A 17,219-nucleotide genomic window follows, 5' to 3' on the forward strand; every position below is an offset into this window, starting at 1 on the left:
GTAAAAGCCCCAACAACGCATTGTATGCTGGCAATAGAAGATAAGGAAGGGGATGTCCTAGACTTCACTTTAAGATTAAACTCATCCAATTTAGTTGCATATTGTTCATATCGTTTTTTTCCTTTCTCATTTTCATTACTTAGACTGAGAACAATCTGAATCAATTCTTCATCCAGTGTCTCAAAGTGTCCATCTTCCCATAATTAGACCAGGTCCCTAAGGACCCTATATTCACATCTTGTCATCTGAGACCAATCCTCCAATATAGGATTTTCTACTTTTTTGAAGTAGGGAGGTCTCAGTATAAGTTTAAATGCAAATAAATAAAAGTGCTTCACAGTGTCAAAGCAAACCTTCTTCATCATAAGACAAACAATATGTCCTCTTGCAAGAAGATTCCTCTGAGCTTTTGAAACCTCAAACCTCAAAGGATGACACATTATTAACTTTTAGGTCTGTTTCCACATTCTGTGTTATAAATATTGTTCTATCCTGTATCTCTTTGCACTTAGACCTACTTGTTAAATTCCCAAAAGTGGGATCGCACTTCTACATATTGCAATATATAACACTTGATTTATTGTATTGGTGATTTTGTATATTTATGAATTTATTTAATGATTTGGTATTTTGTTTGTTGTCAATACTGTTTGTCCTTCCTCACTCTACTGTCTATATCCTGAACACTTTCGCTTACTCTGAATCTGTGATTCTTCTCCAAAACCCAATTTTTTATTTTCTTACGCTATTTCTAAAAATGTTATTCCTCCATGACTTGCTTACTAATATACTATTCTCTTTTTTTGTTTGGTGACACTTGTGTGCTATCTCCTATTTTTACCATGATGTAATACATACAGTATCTCACAAAAGTGAGTAAACCCCTCACATTTTTGTAAATATTTTATATTTTCATGTGACAACACTGAAGAAATGACACTTTGCTACAATGTAAAGTAGTGAGTGTACAGCTTGTATAAAAGTGGAAATTTGCTGTCCCCTCAAAATAGCTCAATACACAGCCATTAATGTCTAAACTGCTGGCAACAAAAGTCAGTACACCCCTAAGTGAAAATGTCCAAATTGTGTTAATATTTTGTGTGGCCACTATTATTTTCCAGCACTGCCTTGACACTCTTGGGCATGGAGTTCACCAGAGCTTCACAGGTTGTCACTGGTGTCCTCTTCCACTTTCCATGATGACATCACGGAGCTGGTGGATGTTAGAGACCTTGCGCTCCTCCACCTACTGTTTCAGGATGCGCCACAGATGAGGCAGTGGTCGTCTTAGAGGTGTGTTTGGGGGTCATTATCATGTTGTAATACTGCCCTGCGGCCCAGCCTCCAAAGGGAGAGGATCATGCTCTGCTTCAGTATGTCACGGTACATGTTGGCATTCATGCTTCCCTCAATTAATTGTAGCTCCCCAGTGCCAGCAGCACTTATGCAGCCCCAGACCATGACACTCATACCACCATGCTTGACTGTAGGCAAGACACGCTTGTCTTTGTACTCCTTGCCTGGTTGCTGCCACACACGCTTGACACCATCTGAACCAAATTAGTTTATCTTGGTCTCATCAGACCAGACATGCTTCCAGTAATCGATGTTCTTAGTCTACTTGTCTTCAGCAAACTGTTTGCGGGCTTTCTTTTGCATCATCTTTAGAAGAGGCTTCCTTCTGGGACGACAGCCATGCAGACCAATTTGATGCAGTGTGTGGCGTATAGTCTGAGCACTGACAGGCTGACCCCACACCACTTCAACCTCTGCAGCAATGCTGGCAGCACATATACGTCTATTTCCCAAAGACAACCTCAATAATGTTAAAGTAAGGGGGGTCCCCAAATCTCTTCACACCTCTGAGATAGTACCCTACCAACACCAATTGTTCCGCAAACTAATCCCATCACTAACCACAAATGATATGCTCATCGATCAAGCACACAGGATCCACAAACCACAACACCTACCAGCATCTCTCTCCACAGGTTCACTTTTTCCAGACTAAAGATAACATTATGAGAGTGGCAAGATCTCTACACTCCCTACCAGCACCTTCCGCAAAGATTTTGCTGTATAATGACATCTCGGCAGCCACATCCCAAGCCCGCAAGTCTTTTGCTCCAGTCACCTCTCCTCTGATCAAGCATAAAACCACCTATAGAGGGGGTTACTCCACCAAGCTACTGGTGACCCACCAGAATCAACAAGTTCCCATCATGACCCCTAAAGATGGACTCAAGAAGCTGCATAATCGGGGCATTATCTCACACATGCCTCCAGCTACTCCGAAACCCAACCCTTCCTCCAAAATCTCCAACCCATGGGAATCTCTCACCCCACCGTAATGTCAGCATAACCTACTACTCATCACCCCTCCTGTAGGAGGTGCACACCTCAGGCTGGAACTGACTTTTGCATATTCTAATAGCAGTGGAGGAGTAGTTGCTTCATTGTTTCTCTTTTTCGACGTTCCACTGTTGTTATGTGCTAAGCACACCCATTTGTTCTACACCTGTGCTCCTTGTTATCAACATTAACAGTTATTATTGACCTCATTGTCTGTTTCTTTTTTGCATTAAATTGTTATTGCTATTGTACATCTGTGTGTAGTTCTCTTTACCCCAGAGACCACCGCCCAGATAATACTAACACATAAGTTCCTTTGTATCTCTGTACCACTTGTGTCCTCTCCCCTCCTCCCTGTTCCTATTTGAGCGGGGGAATCCCCTAATCAGTACCATATAAGCATTCTAAGTGTCTATCCCAAATGTCCCTCAATATTGTCTCCCTGAACGCCAAGGGTCTTAACAGTCCCTTCAAGCGCTCACTACTATGGCATGAGGCCATATCCCAGAAAGAAGATATCCTTTGTGTACAGGGGATGCTTTTTTCAGAAACGAATACACCTCAATGTTCCCACAATGCTTTCCCATATTGCTTTCATGCACAAGCTGAAAAAAAGTAAGGGGGTCATTCTAGCAGTTCACTCCTCAGTTTCTTTCTCCCTCTCCCAAGTTGAACAAGACCCCGCAGTTAGATATCTGATATCATGTGCCTCATTCAACAATCACACTCTCACAATTGTCAACATCTATGCCCCCAACACTCACCAGAGACCTTTCTATAAATCCCTACTACAAAAAATACAGCACTATCCCAGAGACCAAGTTGGGCTCTGCAGTGACTTTAACAAAGTCATAGATCCCTTACCTACAAAGAGGGTACGAATTTTACATCAGACGACTCCGCCTTACCTGGTATTCCCAGGGAAATAGAGGTGGTAAATTCCTAACCCATCAATATAAGCGTAGAGTCGCTCAAGCCAAAATCCCATTACTCTTCACTGTTAAGCAACACAAGGTAACCAACCCAAAGGACATTGCTGATTGTTTCAGCTCCTTCTATTCCAAACTCTATAATCTAGCTCTCTCTCCCTCTGAACCTCAGCCTACACCTCAATAAATACAAACCTTCCTATCCCCCCTCCAACTTCCCTCCATCTCCCCAGAGCAACTACAATCCCTCTCCCGATCATTTTTATACCAAGAGGTTACTGAAGCCATCAGTGGTCTCCCCTCTCATAAAGCCCCAGGGCCAAACGGTTTCATTAACGACTACTGCAAAACCTTTGCAGACCAAATTACACCTCACCTATGTAATGCCTTCATTAATTTCCTTAAAACTGAAGAGATCCTGTCTGAATCTCTGGAAGGCGTAATAGTAACCAACTGGGTAAACCTCCTCATGATTTCGCCAACTATCACCCCATATCTCTCCTAAACAGAGACCTCAAACTATACGCCAAGCTATTAGCCACCCGTCTAGCGACCTACATACCCTCACTCATCCACCCTGATCAGGGGGCTTTATTCCACACCGCCAAGCCTCAGATGGTGGAGCATCACCAAACGCCTTCTCTGATCTCCTTAGACGCAGAGAAGGCATTTTGACAGAGTCCATTGGCAATACCTGAAATTGGTACTTCAAAAATTTGGTATCCATGGCCCCTTCCTACAGGCAATCTTAGGCCTATACTCCACTCCCAGGGCTAGAGTTCTAACCTCAGGTATGCTCTCCACTCCCTTTCCGATAACGAACGTCACCCGCCAGGGTTGCCCCCTATCACCCCTAATATTTGCACTCATAATCGAACCATTGGCCCAAGCTATACGATTAAACCCTCATATTACTGGCCTAACTGTCAATCAGATGTCCCATAAAATAGCCCTATATGCTGACGACATAATCATTTTGATTACAGACCCATTGAACTCCTTACCCCCACTGTGTGACCTATTAGAACGCTTCAGTCAAATATCCATGTACTGATTAAACCACTCCAAATCAGCCATGTTGGGAATATCCCTCCCACCATCTCTCAAATCAGCCATCACCAAAGCCTCCCCCTTTTCCTGGGCCCCCAACTCATCTATGACGTATCTGGGCATTCATCTGACTACTCCCTCCACTTTGCTCCTCCGCACTAATTTTACAATACTATGTCAGAAACTTCAGGACATCACTAAAAACCTCTTTACGGTCAGAGCCTCTTGGGCAGGCTAAATAGCCCTCTCCAAGATGTTTCTGTTGCCTCATATTTTGTATTTCTTCAGAACCCTCCCCCTCTCAATCCTACAGTCAGACCTCGCCAAACTGCAGCAGCTCCTTAACAAGTTCATATGGGCAGCATGCAAACCTCACATAAAATCGGCCTTTCTCAACATCCTGAAAATGTATGCTGGACTTGGAGTTCCCAATCTTAAATTATACCACAAAGCAACGATCCTGGACCAGGTAAAAAACTGGTGTTATTGGCGCAACCATGGCATCAAATTGAAACTGCAGCACTTGCTCAACACACCTCATCAACTTTAGCAGCAACTTGGTTGGGACAACACCGGGCACACTCTTTTCTTCCGACCATCAACGCAACAATATCAACCTGGAAGGCTATACATCAAATCTCGAAGGCAATCCACCCCCAAGCCCTAAACCAACTCCCACTCACAGCTCTGCAACTCCTTTCTCCAGACCCCCCCTACAAAACTGGATGTCTGCAGGTATCAAAACAGTAGGGGATCTATACGACCAACACCAGCTCTGAACATTCCAACACATCTCAGATCTATATAACATCCCCAATAAAGACTTTTTCATTTACCTGAGAATCCGTCATATTCTATCTTCCTCATCTTGCACCCATGTTCCTCTAACCAAGGACATAATAACCATTTACAACTCCACCTCCAACAAGATCCGTGGTATATACTACTTCTACGACCTATTATCAAAACCAAAGATGGAAGAGAAAAACTTGGCTATGTCTCATTGGGAATCTACCCTACAGATTCATGTTCCCCATCTGTATGGTACAGATTTGTTCCTCATCTTGGTTCTCCAGAAACATTACCCACTGGGAAACTTCAATGAAAAATTTCTATCATTGGTACTACACCCCTGTAAAACTGGCCCACATATTTCCAACCCAATCCAGGAAATGCTGGAGACAATGCTCTATGGACAGTATAGCTGCACAATTAATCGTTAAAAAATCGTGATTTCAATTCACCTCCCCTGACGATCTCTCCTGCAGAGGTTGCCGATTCTTTCATATAGCAAGTGGAGAATGAATTTAAAAAAAAAACGAAACAGTAAAGTTGGCCCAGTTTTTTTTTGTTTGTTTTAATGTGAAAGATGATGTTATGCGGCGAGAATCGTGAGAGAATTGTGATCTATCTTCTAAGCAAAAAAATCGCGATTCTCATTTTAGCCAGAATCGTGCAGCTCTAATGGACAGTCACATTTTCCACATATGGTGGGAATGCCCTCTTATTGCTCCATTCTAGAGGATCGTCTCCAACCTTATTCAGGATCTTACTAATGTGTCTAATGTGTTGTCCCTACAGATGGCTGTATCTCAAACTAAACAAATTTCAGGACCAATGGCAATATTGGCAATTGGACCCCAGAGCAACATCTTGCTCTTAACTCTCATATAGTCAATGGCACATGTCAGGTCCTTCCACTTAACATTGACTCTCTCGTGAAATATACATCTTATCCACTCCCCCCCGGACCGAGTCGAGCAATCTGGGAATGATTCATCCAATAACACCATATTGATATACGCACCTTCATCTGAACCTACTTCCCCCTCTTCCCCCTCCTTTTTCCTACCCTTCTCCCCTCCCCGTACCCCCCATGAAACCCCCTTCCCCCTCCTTCAAAATGCGTAATTCTGCATTGTATATCAGTCATCCGGTATTCACATTATTTCACATTGCTCTGTTTACTACTCAGTTGTTTTAATTTCTGTAACGATATTGGAGCTGGCCGTCCCCGCTCTAGAAGACAATATGTCTTCTCTTTGTGAATTGTTCACCATTTTCTCATATATTTCAATAAAAATATTGAAAAGAAAAAAAAAATCAATCTGGTAGGTTGGCAACTCTGATGCACATACATAACACTGTACTGTAGACTTAAAGTACTGGAAAGTTCAGCAAGTTTAGCCTGTACCTTTACTTTGCCCATTTAAGGTTTGCCATATAGTGTACTTTCCTACCCCTTATTCAACCTTCTGTTTACACCCCATACACACACACTTTCCCACTGCCCTGCCACAGCAAAATGAACTACCTGGTACTTTCAGGTACAGGGGAGCGTGTCATTTTCCCCCCCTTGCTGGAAAGAAGTATTGCTGGGTGCCTGAGCTCTAAGTGCGTTCATTTGGGAACTGGGAAGAGTGACCTGGAGCTTACATGGGGCTTTTTAACCCAGACAAATTGAGAGTGCACACCAGGTAAGTGCTTTAGTAATTACCTGCCCTCGTTCTTCTGAGACCTGCACTCGTTCTTCTGAGACCTGCACTATGTGGCCCCCTGGAAGCAGGTCAGCTGCTGCTGCAGATGTCTTCTAGCCTGGTTCTTCTTATTCCATGTATGCATTGAAGAATCTCTATTCATGTCCACGAAATAGACAGCCTATTTACTGGGATAAATAGATATTTGTCTGTGCATATTTGGAAGAGGAAGCGCCCAGCCTGGAAACTGGCAGTGGCTTTACAGCTCCCAGGGGACTGAACAGCTAATATCCCAAAGGATCAAGCACAGGTAAGCTTGAGGACAGAGAAGGAGTTTATCTAAATTTTAGGCAAGGTACCTATAGAATTCAAGATAAAATTCAGACTTTGCAATAATAAACAAATGCCAAACAACTCTTTAAAGCAATGGACCAAAACTGTACTTTTTTTTTTAAACACAGCATATGTGTGTTGTGGTGTGCTGCAGTACTGGTGTATTGACTGCTACTATAGTTGTGTGCTGGGGTGCCATTGTAAATAAAAGACAATGGACAAAGCACAATGTATTACCATTACACCGTGCATCACCACAAAGCATAGATCTGCAGGAGGATAGAACGCTGAGAGAAACTGAAATCTGAAGAAGTTGAGGCTAGGCCTTATACAACAAAACTACAGATGTGATGCTTATATATACTTATATACTTAATGTCAAATGGCATGACTACAGATGTCACCTTTTGAAAGTATATGTTTGGTGGCAAAAAAAGGAGTTAGCACAACAGTAGTCTTTTGCTGCTTGAAAATTCCAGCTTCTGGTGCTGATGCTTTTATAGTGTATATAAAAAACTGGACTGCAAAAGAGAAATGACAGACTGGGAATAGTTATGATATGTTTCTACTGTTCCCTTCTAAACAAATCAGACTGGGAATAGTTATGATATGTTTCTACTGTACCCTTCTAAACAAATCAGATCCTCCTTAATGAGAGCTCAATTTAATGCAGGAACAATATTACCAAGAACAATATAGTATGTTGCATTTTACCTTCTAAAGGGCAAAATCTTGTTACTTTCTCCGGCATTAGTTTTCCTTGTTTGTGTTGACAATAGACTTCAGCAATCTCCTGACGACATTGTTTTGACTTAGCCCGAGAAAGTGCTGATATTGCTTCTTTACCTGTGATCTCACATTTTGGGGGCAGCTCATACTTAATTTCTGGAGAGCTACTTCCAGTCTTCTTTGCATGGTGCAATTTAGAGCTTTTATATCCATCTTTGAGGCTGTTAGTGCTGAGGTTCTTTGAAGGGTTACCTCCATAGTGTAATACTTCATTGGAATTTTTACCTAGCAATGAATTCTCCTTTACTTTATCTTCAAGTTCTAGCTTCCTTTTTAAATGTTCCTTCTGCTTGCTAAGAGTTTTTTTCCCTAGATCTGTCTGATGCTTATGCCTTTGAGTCCTTGGAGCAAAGTTACTATTATCAATATTTTCAAAGTCTTTTGGAACGGAATTTTCATTATTGCTGTCTGTCCTCATTTTCTCTTTCGGACGGTGAGAAAAATATCCATCCTGCAGAAAAAGAAAAATGAAAGTTTTAGAAGAGAGCCACCTTGAGCAAATGTTACTACTATATTGTTCAGGAAGTAGTTACAAATATATATGTTATAATTCCTGAGTACGAAAAAAATAACAATCACTCCGGGTAGAGTAACTGAATCCCTTTTAAATTGGTCCTTTTTGAAAGAAATAAATCACTAAGTGATTCCCAAATAATGCTTTATATTTTCTATGTGCTCTACAGGCAAAAATTTTAAAGCAGGGATATTACTGGTACACAATGAGTGCCAAATTAGTTGAAATGTCAGGTCTAAGTTGTCAAAAAATGTAAATAGCATATACTATATGTGCATAGTAAGTTATTGCTAAATAAAATAATTTATAAAATATATTTTAATTTTTAAACAAAACTGTAAATTTCCTGTTTTCTACAACCATCATATTATATAGCCATTCATAAAAACAATTAAAACAATAGGATTATTATTATGCATTTAATATTATGCAACTTTATTATTAATTGAAAACCCAATATTCAATTATGAAAAATATTTAAAATACTTATTGTTATTGTAAAGAAAAATATGCAGTACCAATCAATCAGAATCTTCAATGATCTAGCTGCACTAATCTACTGAAAACTGAATTAATGTTTGTGATATATGAATTATTTCCTCATCAACATTTACACTGTTTAGCTAGCTGCCAGCTAAAAGTATTATCACCTCTTTTTTTTTAATACAGTATTCTCATAGGACAAAGTACATGTACTAGTTTGTCCCATCTTCCTGGAGGACCTGTAATGCTTGCTGCAGTGTTGGACATGTCCTTGGTGTATGGCCAACTGACACCACAGCTTGATGTGAGCTTGATAAAAGCTTGGCTCTGGGTCCCAGCATTTGGGAAGATGGAACAAAATAGTACGTGTTTGTCCCATCAGTAACTAAAAAAATTATACTTCTTCTCTATATGTTAAAATGTTAAAGTTGAAAAGGTTAGTCTGCAAAAACAATGCAAACATTATCATTAAATTAATACAGCTATTACTTTTATTCCATAACAACTAGCAAAAAATGTTTTCCCCAAAAGACAGTCAACACAAATAACCAAATCTACAATATAATTAGTGTCTTTGCTGACTTGTTTATAACGAACTTTCAAAGTGCTGCTTACAGGCATCAAGAAATAAAACTGAATTATTTAATAGTAGAGTGAAAAAAACACCTATGTTTGTGAAAGAATCCAAACAGCAAAATTACTTATTATTACAAAACTTTTAATTAGTTTTAAAATCAAAAAAAAAAAAAAACCAATAAGAGTGCTTGCCGCTGGTTAAATTGAACATTTTTTTGGCAGCAAAATTAATCTCTGTAATTATTTTATGTCTGCAATCCTATATTGAAGATATGTTGTGCTGTAGAGGTTAAGAGTAATTCTAAGAAATGAATCCTCAGTCGTGGGCTAAAAATGGAACAATTCTCGGATAAAAGAAAAATGTCCTTGCAATTCCGGAAAAATCTTATATCTGCTTCTGAAACCAAATCTCCTCTAGGTCACAATGCAAACAGTAGTTATTTACAAAACCACATACGCTATATAACAATAACATTATATAATTATACAGGCAGTGTTCTAGAAAAAAGAAAGCCAAATATATGTCTGGTTGACTTATAGTGGTCTAAATGTATAATCATAATAAAGAAATACAGTTGTAAAGAGAAATCGCAACGGTATTTTGCTTCTAGGTGTATGTCTAATTGGGATTCTAGTCTTGTAGGTTACAAATCTGTACCATAGTTCTGACATCAGCTCAAATACAGAGTCCAGCATCATCTCTTTATCTGGCTAGTCACCTGCAGGTCAGTTAGCGAGGACTCACAGACATGTCTGTGCTTACATGCTGTGCACATACAGTTCAAATTATATCATGAAGAAGCTTTAAGGATAGCACAACTGTAGACCAGAGCAAGTAGTTGAGACATAAATTGATAATAAATAGTGTGCATATGAGATAAAAATTAATATTCTACCTGAAGAACCCCTCAATTATTGTCAGGGTTTTAAAAATAGTGGGACTGCAAACATTTAACAAACAGGACAAAGATCCTTGTCTCAAGAAGCAAAGTCCAATTTGTTTAAAATTGACTCAAGAAGATCCTACAACATAAGCTGATCATAAAAAATGGTTGTGAAGCAAATGCGCACAGCTCTAAAGGAATATGGCACACAAAAGATAAAACCAAAAGACTAGCACCGTGGAAAAGTCCAAAGGACTGGAAATTTTGATGACAATTCTTTAGGGGGCTTTGCTAGTGTAGCAGAGTTTAGACAGGAACATACTACACAGTCAATAAGGATTCAAGGAGATCACATGAAACAATCAATCATCAGTTCTTCTGATAGTGTGATTATTTATAAACAAATTAGGAAGGGATTGATCTAATACAATATGCTAGATGCTGAAACCAAATGGCTCAAATAAAGTTATGGTCTGCAAGAGTAGAGTTGTTGCTTACATCAATCTATCAGGATTCATACCAACTACTATGAGTGGTGGCTAATTGTTTTCTCTATATTAATTAAAGCGGAGTTCCACCCGTTTTTTAGTTTATTAAAAGTCAGCAGCTACAAAAAGCATAGCTGCTGACTTTTAATAAACTGACACCTACCTGTCCCACGGTCAAGTGATGCGGCCACCCGGAGCCTTGCTCCTCTCCCCCTCCTCTCCTCGGCGCCTCCATTGATACTGTGGGCACCCAGCCGGGACAGCTTACGGCTTCACGGCCGGGCGCGCACTGCACATGCGCGAGTCGCGCTGCGCTCTGCTATTTGCCAGTTAATCTTCTGGGACCTGTGTTGTGTCCCAGAAGTTCGCTGGCAGGGAGGGGACAACTAGGGCAAGAGGAGGAAGGAGGAAATGGGACAGGAAGTCCCACTAAAAAGAGGGTACACACTCCCCCCTCCCCCAAAAAAATGACATGCCAAATGTGGCATGTCAGGGGGCGAGGAGTGCTTAAAGCGGAAGTTCCACTTTTGGGTGGACCTCCGCTTTAAGCATGCAGGATGGCAGCACCTTTATTTTTTTATTAAAATAATTGTGTCCACGATGTAATTGCGCAATTGATAGGGGAGGTGCAGGAAGATGTTGAGCACACCTACATTACCTATGTTATATCTTCTAAGAACAAACTCATTCAACTCAAGCTCTATCAACAAACATACAATACATCACTGAGATTATATAAAGGAAATATCAGACAATCTCTTTGCTTCCACCTTTGCGGTCAGGAAGCAGATTTCTATCTTGCCTTACGATTGTACCCCAAGATGCAGGCATTCTGGTCACAAGTGTATGGTTTTATTAATTCAGCTCTGGGTCTTCCAAATGAAAATGCCTTAGGGCTTGCTTATGGGTTGGATGATGACCTCCCTGTTAACTTAGATTATTAAAAATTGCTAAGTAAGAAAAAAAATATGTAATCACTTGAAAAACATACCTTCCTCCCACTCTATCAGACCATCAACTCTCTTCTTCCTCTGTACCAACTCACTTGTACCACTAGGATTTACCCTAAAAGTTTTGATAAGATCTGGAGTCTCTGTATTTGATCTACTCTTACCACCTAATTCCACTGCTGTTCTCTGAAGACCACAATTTATAACCATTATTACAGTATGCATACCGTATAAGTGCACATTCAATCAAGGCCTCCATTATATGAAATATGTGCTGTCAATCTTATGTAAGAACATGTGACTCTACTAGTTCTTTGCTTATGAAAATGTTTTATTTTTTAAACTGTATGTATTATTATATGCTTAATCAATAAGCAGAATCCTACTTTGTTTTGCTTTGCTTTGTTTTTTTTCAGGTCACCAATGTAAAAGGCAGAAAAACATCTGTAATCTGCCCCAAAGAAGCCCCAATGTTCTTTTTTGAGCTTAGGGCGTTTTTCAGGCACTCAGATGTGAACAAGTGCCATTGAAATAAATGGGATTTTGCTTGTTGGGCGTTTTTAGACATTTTTTTCAGGCGTTTTACGAGCATTTTTTGGGCTGAAAACGCTCAGGTGTGAATGCAGCCTCAGTGAAATTACCAAGATCCTCATGGGATTCTCGAATTGAAAACAGCTCAGGCAGTCAAAGTAATTTGCACAAACCATAATATAAAGCAAGAAACACAGAGACTGCAGTTCAGCCTATTCATGTTAGCTATAAAACCTTGGATTATGCCTGATCCCTGATACTTGGCTAATATCCAGCCTTCCACATATGTCATTTACCATAAACCCTTCAGTATTCAGACTACGCAAACAACAAATAAACACGTCTAATGTTTTTATCTGGGTTGATGAGAAAACATTGGGACTCTCCTGGGTTAAATACAAATAACACAAGATTAACATGTCTGGTGGTATAGTTTGCTTCTTTTATTACTGGATTAGCCAGGCACTCTAGGCTGCTCCTTTAAGCAGCTTCCCAGGCTGGATGAAGTGCTGTCTATAAAAGGACCACACCAATGTATCTGAGTGCTTAGACTACATATGGCCAATATGTAATCTGTGTCTGCAATCAGCAGTGCACACAGCAACACAGCAGAGACTTGACAATGTGAGAAAATTCAGGGAGGAATACGATTACACAGAAGGAATTCAGTGAAAGCTGTTGAGTGCACAACTGAAGAGTGTAAAGTGATAACGCACTGAGGATCATCATTATTACATAGTCTGTTTATTTGGATGTATTATGGTAATAATGTAATTATGACAGCAAAAGAGCAATCTACAGGAAAGCAATATTATGTATTCCACAAATATAGATGCACATATCAAGAACAACATATTATTGGAGAATTTCAGTCAGAGCAAAGATAATAACTTAACCACTTAAATTGGAACGGATGGCGTTTTTTAAAAACTTATAAGCAGGCAGGCTATTTATTGCTGAAGAGATATTGCATGCAATAAAAAATACTCTTAGAGCCCTTTCACACTGGGGCGGTTTGCAGGCGCTATTGCGCTAATAATAGCGCCTGCAAACCGACCCGAAAGTGCCGCTACTTTCATTCCAGTGTGAAAGCCCCGAGGGCTTTCACACTGGAGCGATGCGCTGGCAGGACGGTAAAAATAGTCCTGCCAGCAGCATCTTCGGAGCGGTGAAGGAGCGGTGTGTATACCGCTCCTTTACCGCTCCTGCCCATTGAAATCAATGGGACGGCGCGGCTATACCGCTGGCAAAGTGCCTCTGCAGAGGCACTTTGCGGTTGTATTTAACCCTTTCTCGACCGCTAGCGGGGGGTAAAACCGACCCTAATAATGGCGGCGTTTTACCGCCGACGCCGCCCCCGCCCCAGTGTGAAAGGGCTCTTAAACACAAGTGCAACATTTATTTCATAACATATAAACATAAATGCAGTTGAGAAAATATCCACCACATTCCGAGAACTGAAAGCGGCAGCAGGATGTCGGGAGGGGCCTACATGCTGACATTCAGCCGTTGCTTCCAGTTCTCAGAACAGTGTCCATCTTTGTAAGTCTAGCCAGCTTATTGTTTGATGTATGTTTTATATATTGTTTGATGTTGCATTTTAACAATTTTTACACTGGAAATAAAATACATCCTTAAAGTACTTTCTGGGCTCCGTGCGGTGAGCCTTTTTTATGCAGCCTCTGAAGGGTTTAAAGGAAGACTACAGATCAGAGGGACTTGAGTGGATTGTCTGTATTGGAGAATTTACAGAGGCGCCTTTACCATATATGTCCGGTGAGTGCATAATTGGTGGAAGTTTCACATCACCGGACTCTTTGGCATTTGGTGAAACTTAAACTTCTTCATAGGGTTATTATTGTTGATATGCATGTGGAATAGCCTATTCTGGTGAGTCTAAATGCATGTTGACAGCTCTATATGTGGGGGACATTTTCTCAACTGCAACTTATTCTCTATTGCATTATTGTCTGGAATGATTACATTTTTTTGTCATTTATGTTTATATGTCTTGAAATAAGTGCTGCACTTGTGTTTAACAGTTTTATGTACAAGGCTTTGTATGGTCTACCCTGTGTGCTAGCAGTTTTATGCTTTAAGGTGCTCACTATTTACTTTTTATTTTTCTAATAAAATATACGGTACTTACCTGTCTGCTTGCAGCCTTCTGTGGCAGCTCAATTTACAGCACCGGCATGGTCCCTGTGTGCCAAGATGACTGACTGAGCGCAGGAGTTATGTCATTCTGTGCTGGCTAAAAAAGATGTCCAAAGATCAGAACCTGGGAGGAGCCAGGGAGAAGATGCCAGTGCTGGCGAGGTTCCATTGGTATTTGGACCATTAGAGAGGAGGTAAGTATAGTGTATTTAGATCCCCTTTAAGAACAAAGCTCTATTTTAAAGTGAACTTGCAGTAGTATTGCTCTGACAGTGCATTAATTGCTGTTGGTTTCAGCTGTACGGTGGGTCCCGGTCGATGTTTGCAATATCAGTGGCAGATCAGGTCCAAAGCTAAAGCCCAAACCCTAAGCAGACTACTGAGGTTCCAATCTTGCTGTAGAGAACTGTCTATGTATGAGAAGTTTGTAGCATAATGTAACAAAATGGGGTAGATTGACTAAAGGCAAATAAGCAGTTCACTATTGAAGGAAATAACCCCAAAGTTTAGTAAATGTGGTCAAAATTTACTTTGCAAAAAATAGCCAACCATGTGCAAGGACACATGATTTGATGATGGAAATCAACAGAGCTTCACCTCATTCACTAAGGTGAGGGAAAAATCCCTTGCAAAATTAATAGCCTATTTTCCTTTTTGTAAAGCAAGTTATCTCTCTTTTCTCCCCTCCTGACAGAATGCTCCTTAAAGCGGAGTTCCACCCTGAAATTTTTTTTTCCATAATCAGACTCCTTTAAACCTATAAAGAAACATTTGGAGGAAAAAAAATTATACTTACCAGAAACGCCCTGTTGCTATGTAGTCTTCCTAATCTGCCACTTCCTGCTGGTCCACTGAGCTTCTTGTCACTTCTTCCCTCGCCTGTGCTCCTGGGAAATGATGACTTACATTTTCCAGGAGCACAGGGCAGTACTGTGAGCAAAAATCATATTATTTCCCAACAGGAAATGATGCGATTTAAGGAGGTTGCCTCCTTCGCTGCCCGTTGTTATGGCAACTTTAGAAACAATCAGCGATACGGCCGCCGGTGAATCGCACATGCACGAGATCTAGAGGTGCATGCTGGCTACCCAGCATGCACCTCTCCAACACTTATCCCGGAAGAGTTATCGTTTGGCTTCACATGCCCACAATCATGATGGCAACGGCCAGAACAGGAGGTACAAACTTGTGAGTATAAATATTTTAGCAACATCCACTATCTTTTATAATCGTTTTTTTATGTAATAATGCATTATGCTCGGCTCAATTAAAAAAAAAAAAAATGTGGCCGGAACTCCGCTTTAACAGCACATATGCATGCAGCCAAGGCTACGGGGCTGAGCACTGACTCTACCTCTCCCAGTCCAGAGTGCTGTGGTACAGAAGACTACAAATAGCCAATATCAAGTTAAATTAAGGAAATTATGTATTTAAAGCTATTTATTTAAATATGTAACAGTATTAATTATTTATTAATGCTATCTATTTTGAGTTCAGCTTTAAATAACAACAATACTAATATTACTTTAAAATAATATATAATCAGATCAATTTATAGTCCAGCAGGTACTTATATCTTCCTGTGTGAAAGTTTAATTCCTGTTTCAAATGCTAACTTGTACTTAAAATAAACAAAATAAATTTAAAAGTTCTACATTATATATATATATATATATATATATATATATATATATATATATATATATATATATATATATATATATCCCAAGAAAAGCATGGTTAGTTTGTCATTTGACAAACAGGAGGAACACAGACGGAAGAACAGTTACCAAGTTCAGTAATGAGTAGGAAGGAGGGAGGTCAATGCTACAAGGGCAAGCGTGTGTATTTCTATGTAAGTCTGTGGTGAAAGAGAGGGACTGTAAACAGTAAAACATTACACGAGCCAGTGTTTTTAAAGCTTCTGATAACCAGTGGGAAATATGCTGACCAACTGCTACTGGTCTATGGTGACCCAGCTAAAGATCAGGCAGAGATTCAAACTGTGTACAATGTTTGAGAACAGATTAGCACTGTGTAATCAAATTAATGGGTGTCACAGGGACCTGGCACAGAGATACTTAAAGAAATACTGATTACATATAATGACTTCTGAGAGCATGCATATAGTTTTAAGTGGTCTAGATACAGTATCTAGATATGATCTAGATACTGTATCTATGATTAAATCCATATCCTTGGAGAATAATACACTATTTAAATATTAACATTTGTATATTATTGTTGATTGCTGTAAAAAAAAAAGTATGGTCTTAAGTAAAGGTTTTCTTTAGGTTTTTTTTTTTTTTTTTAAAGTTGTTGTAAAGTCACACCTAATATATTCTTTTATCCTCTCTGTTTTAGGAAAATAATAAATATAGTATGTGTGTTTTTTTTTAATTATAATGCTAAATACCTTCTTTGTCTAGCTCTATTGTGTGGTCACGTGTCCTCCCTCTGCTCTCCTTCTTGATCTAAGGAGTACAGTGGGAGGGGCTGAGATTCCCCTCTCTGAAGGTATGCAAGCTAGCAGAGGAAGGGCATGTGACCACACAGCAGAGCTGGGCAGAGAAGGTATTTAGCATTATAATGAACACTATAATTATTATGTTCCTAAAATAGAGAGGATGATAGTAAGTATATCATAAAAGTTACTTTACAACAACTTTACCAAAGGGGGGGAGCAGCTGCAGCAGAATACTCAAT

The 17,219-nt window shown here is 39.8% G+C and overlaps 1 protein-coding gene across 1 annotated transcript in view; it reads right to left on the reverse strand.

The window, feature by feature from the left end:
- Nucleotides 1–17,219, reverse strand: part of XYLT1 (xylosyltransferase 1) — a 656,093-nt gene that overhangs the window by 352,184 nt on the left and 286,690 nt on the right. Inside the window, exon 2 of the mRNA XM_073591126.1 lies at nt 7,856–8,381. Within this exon, the coding sequence (XP_073447227.1) occupies nt 7,856–8,381 (526 nt within the window). The remainder of the gene's footprint in view (nt 1–7,855; nt 8,382–17,219) is intronic.

Source organism: Aquarana catesbeiana, linkage group LG06 (assembly GCF_042186555.1).
Source record: "Aquarana catesbeiana isolate 2022-GZ linkage group LG06, ASM4218655v1, whole genome shotgun sequence".
Classification (NCBI taxonomy): Eukaryota; Metazoa; Chordata; class Amphibia; order Anura; family Ranidae; genus Aquarana; species Aquarana catesbeiana.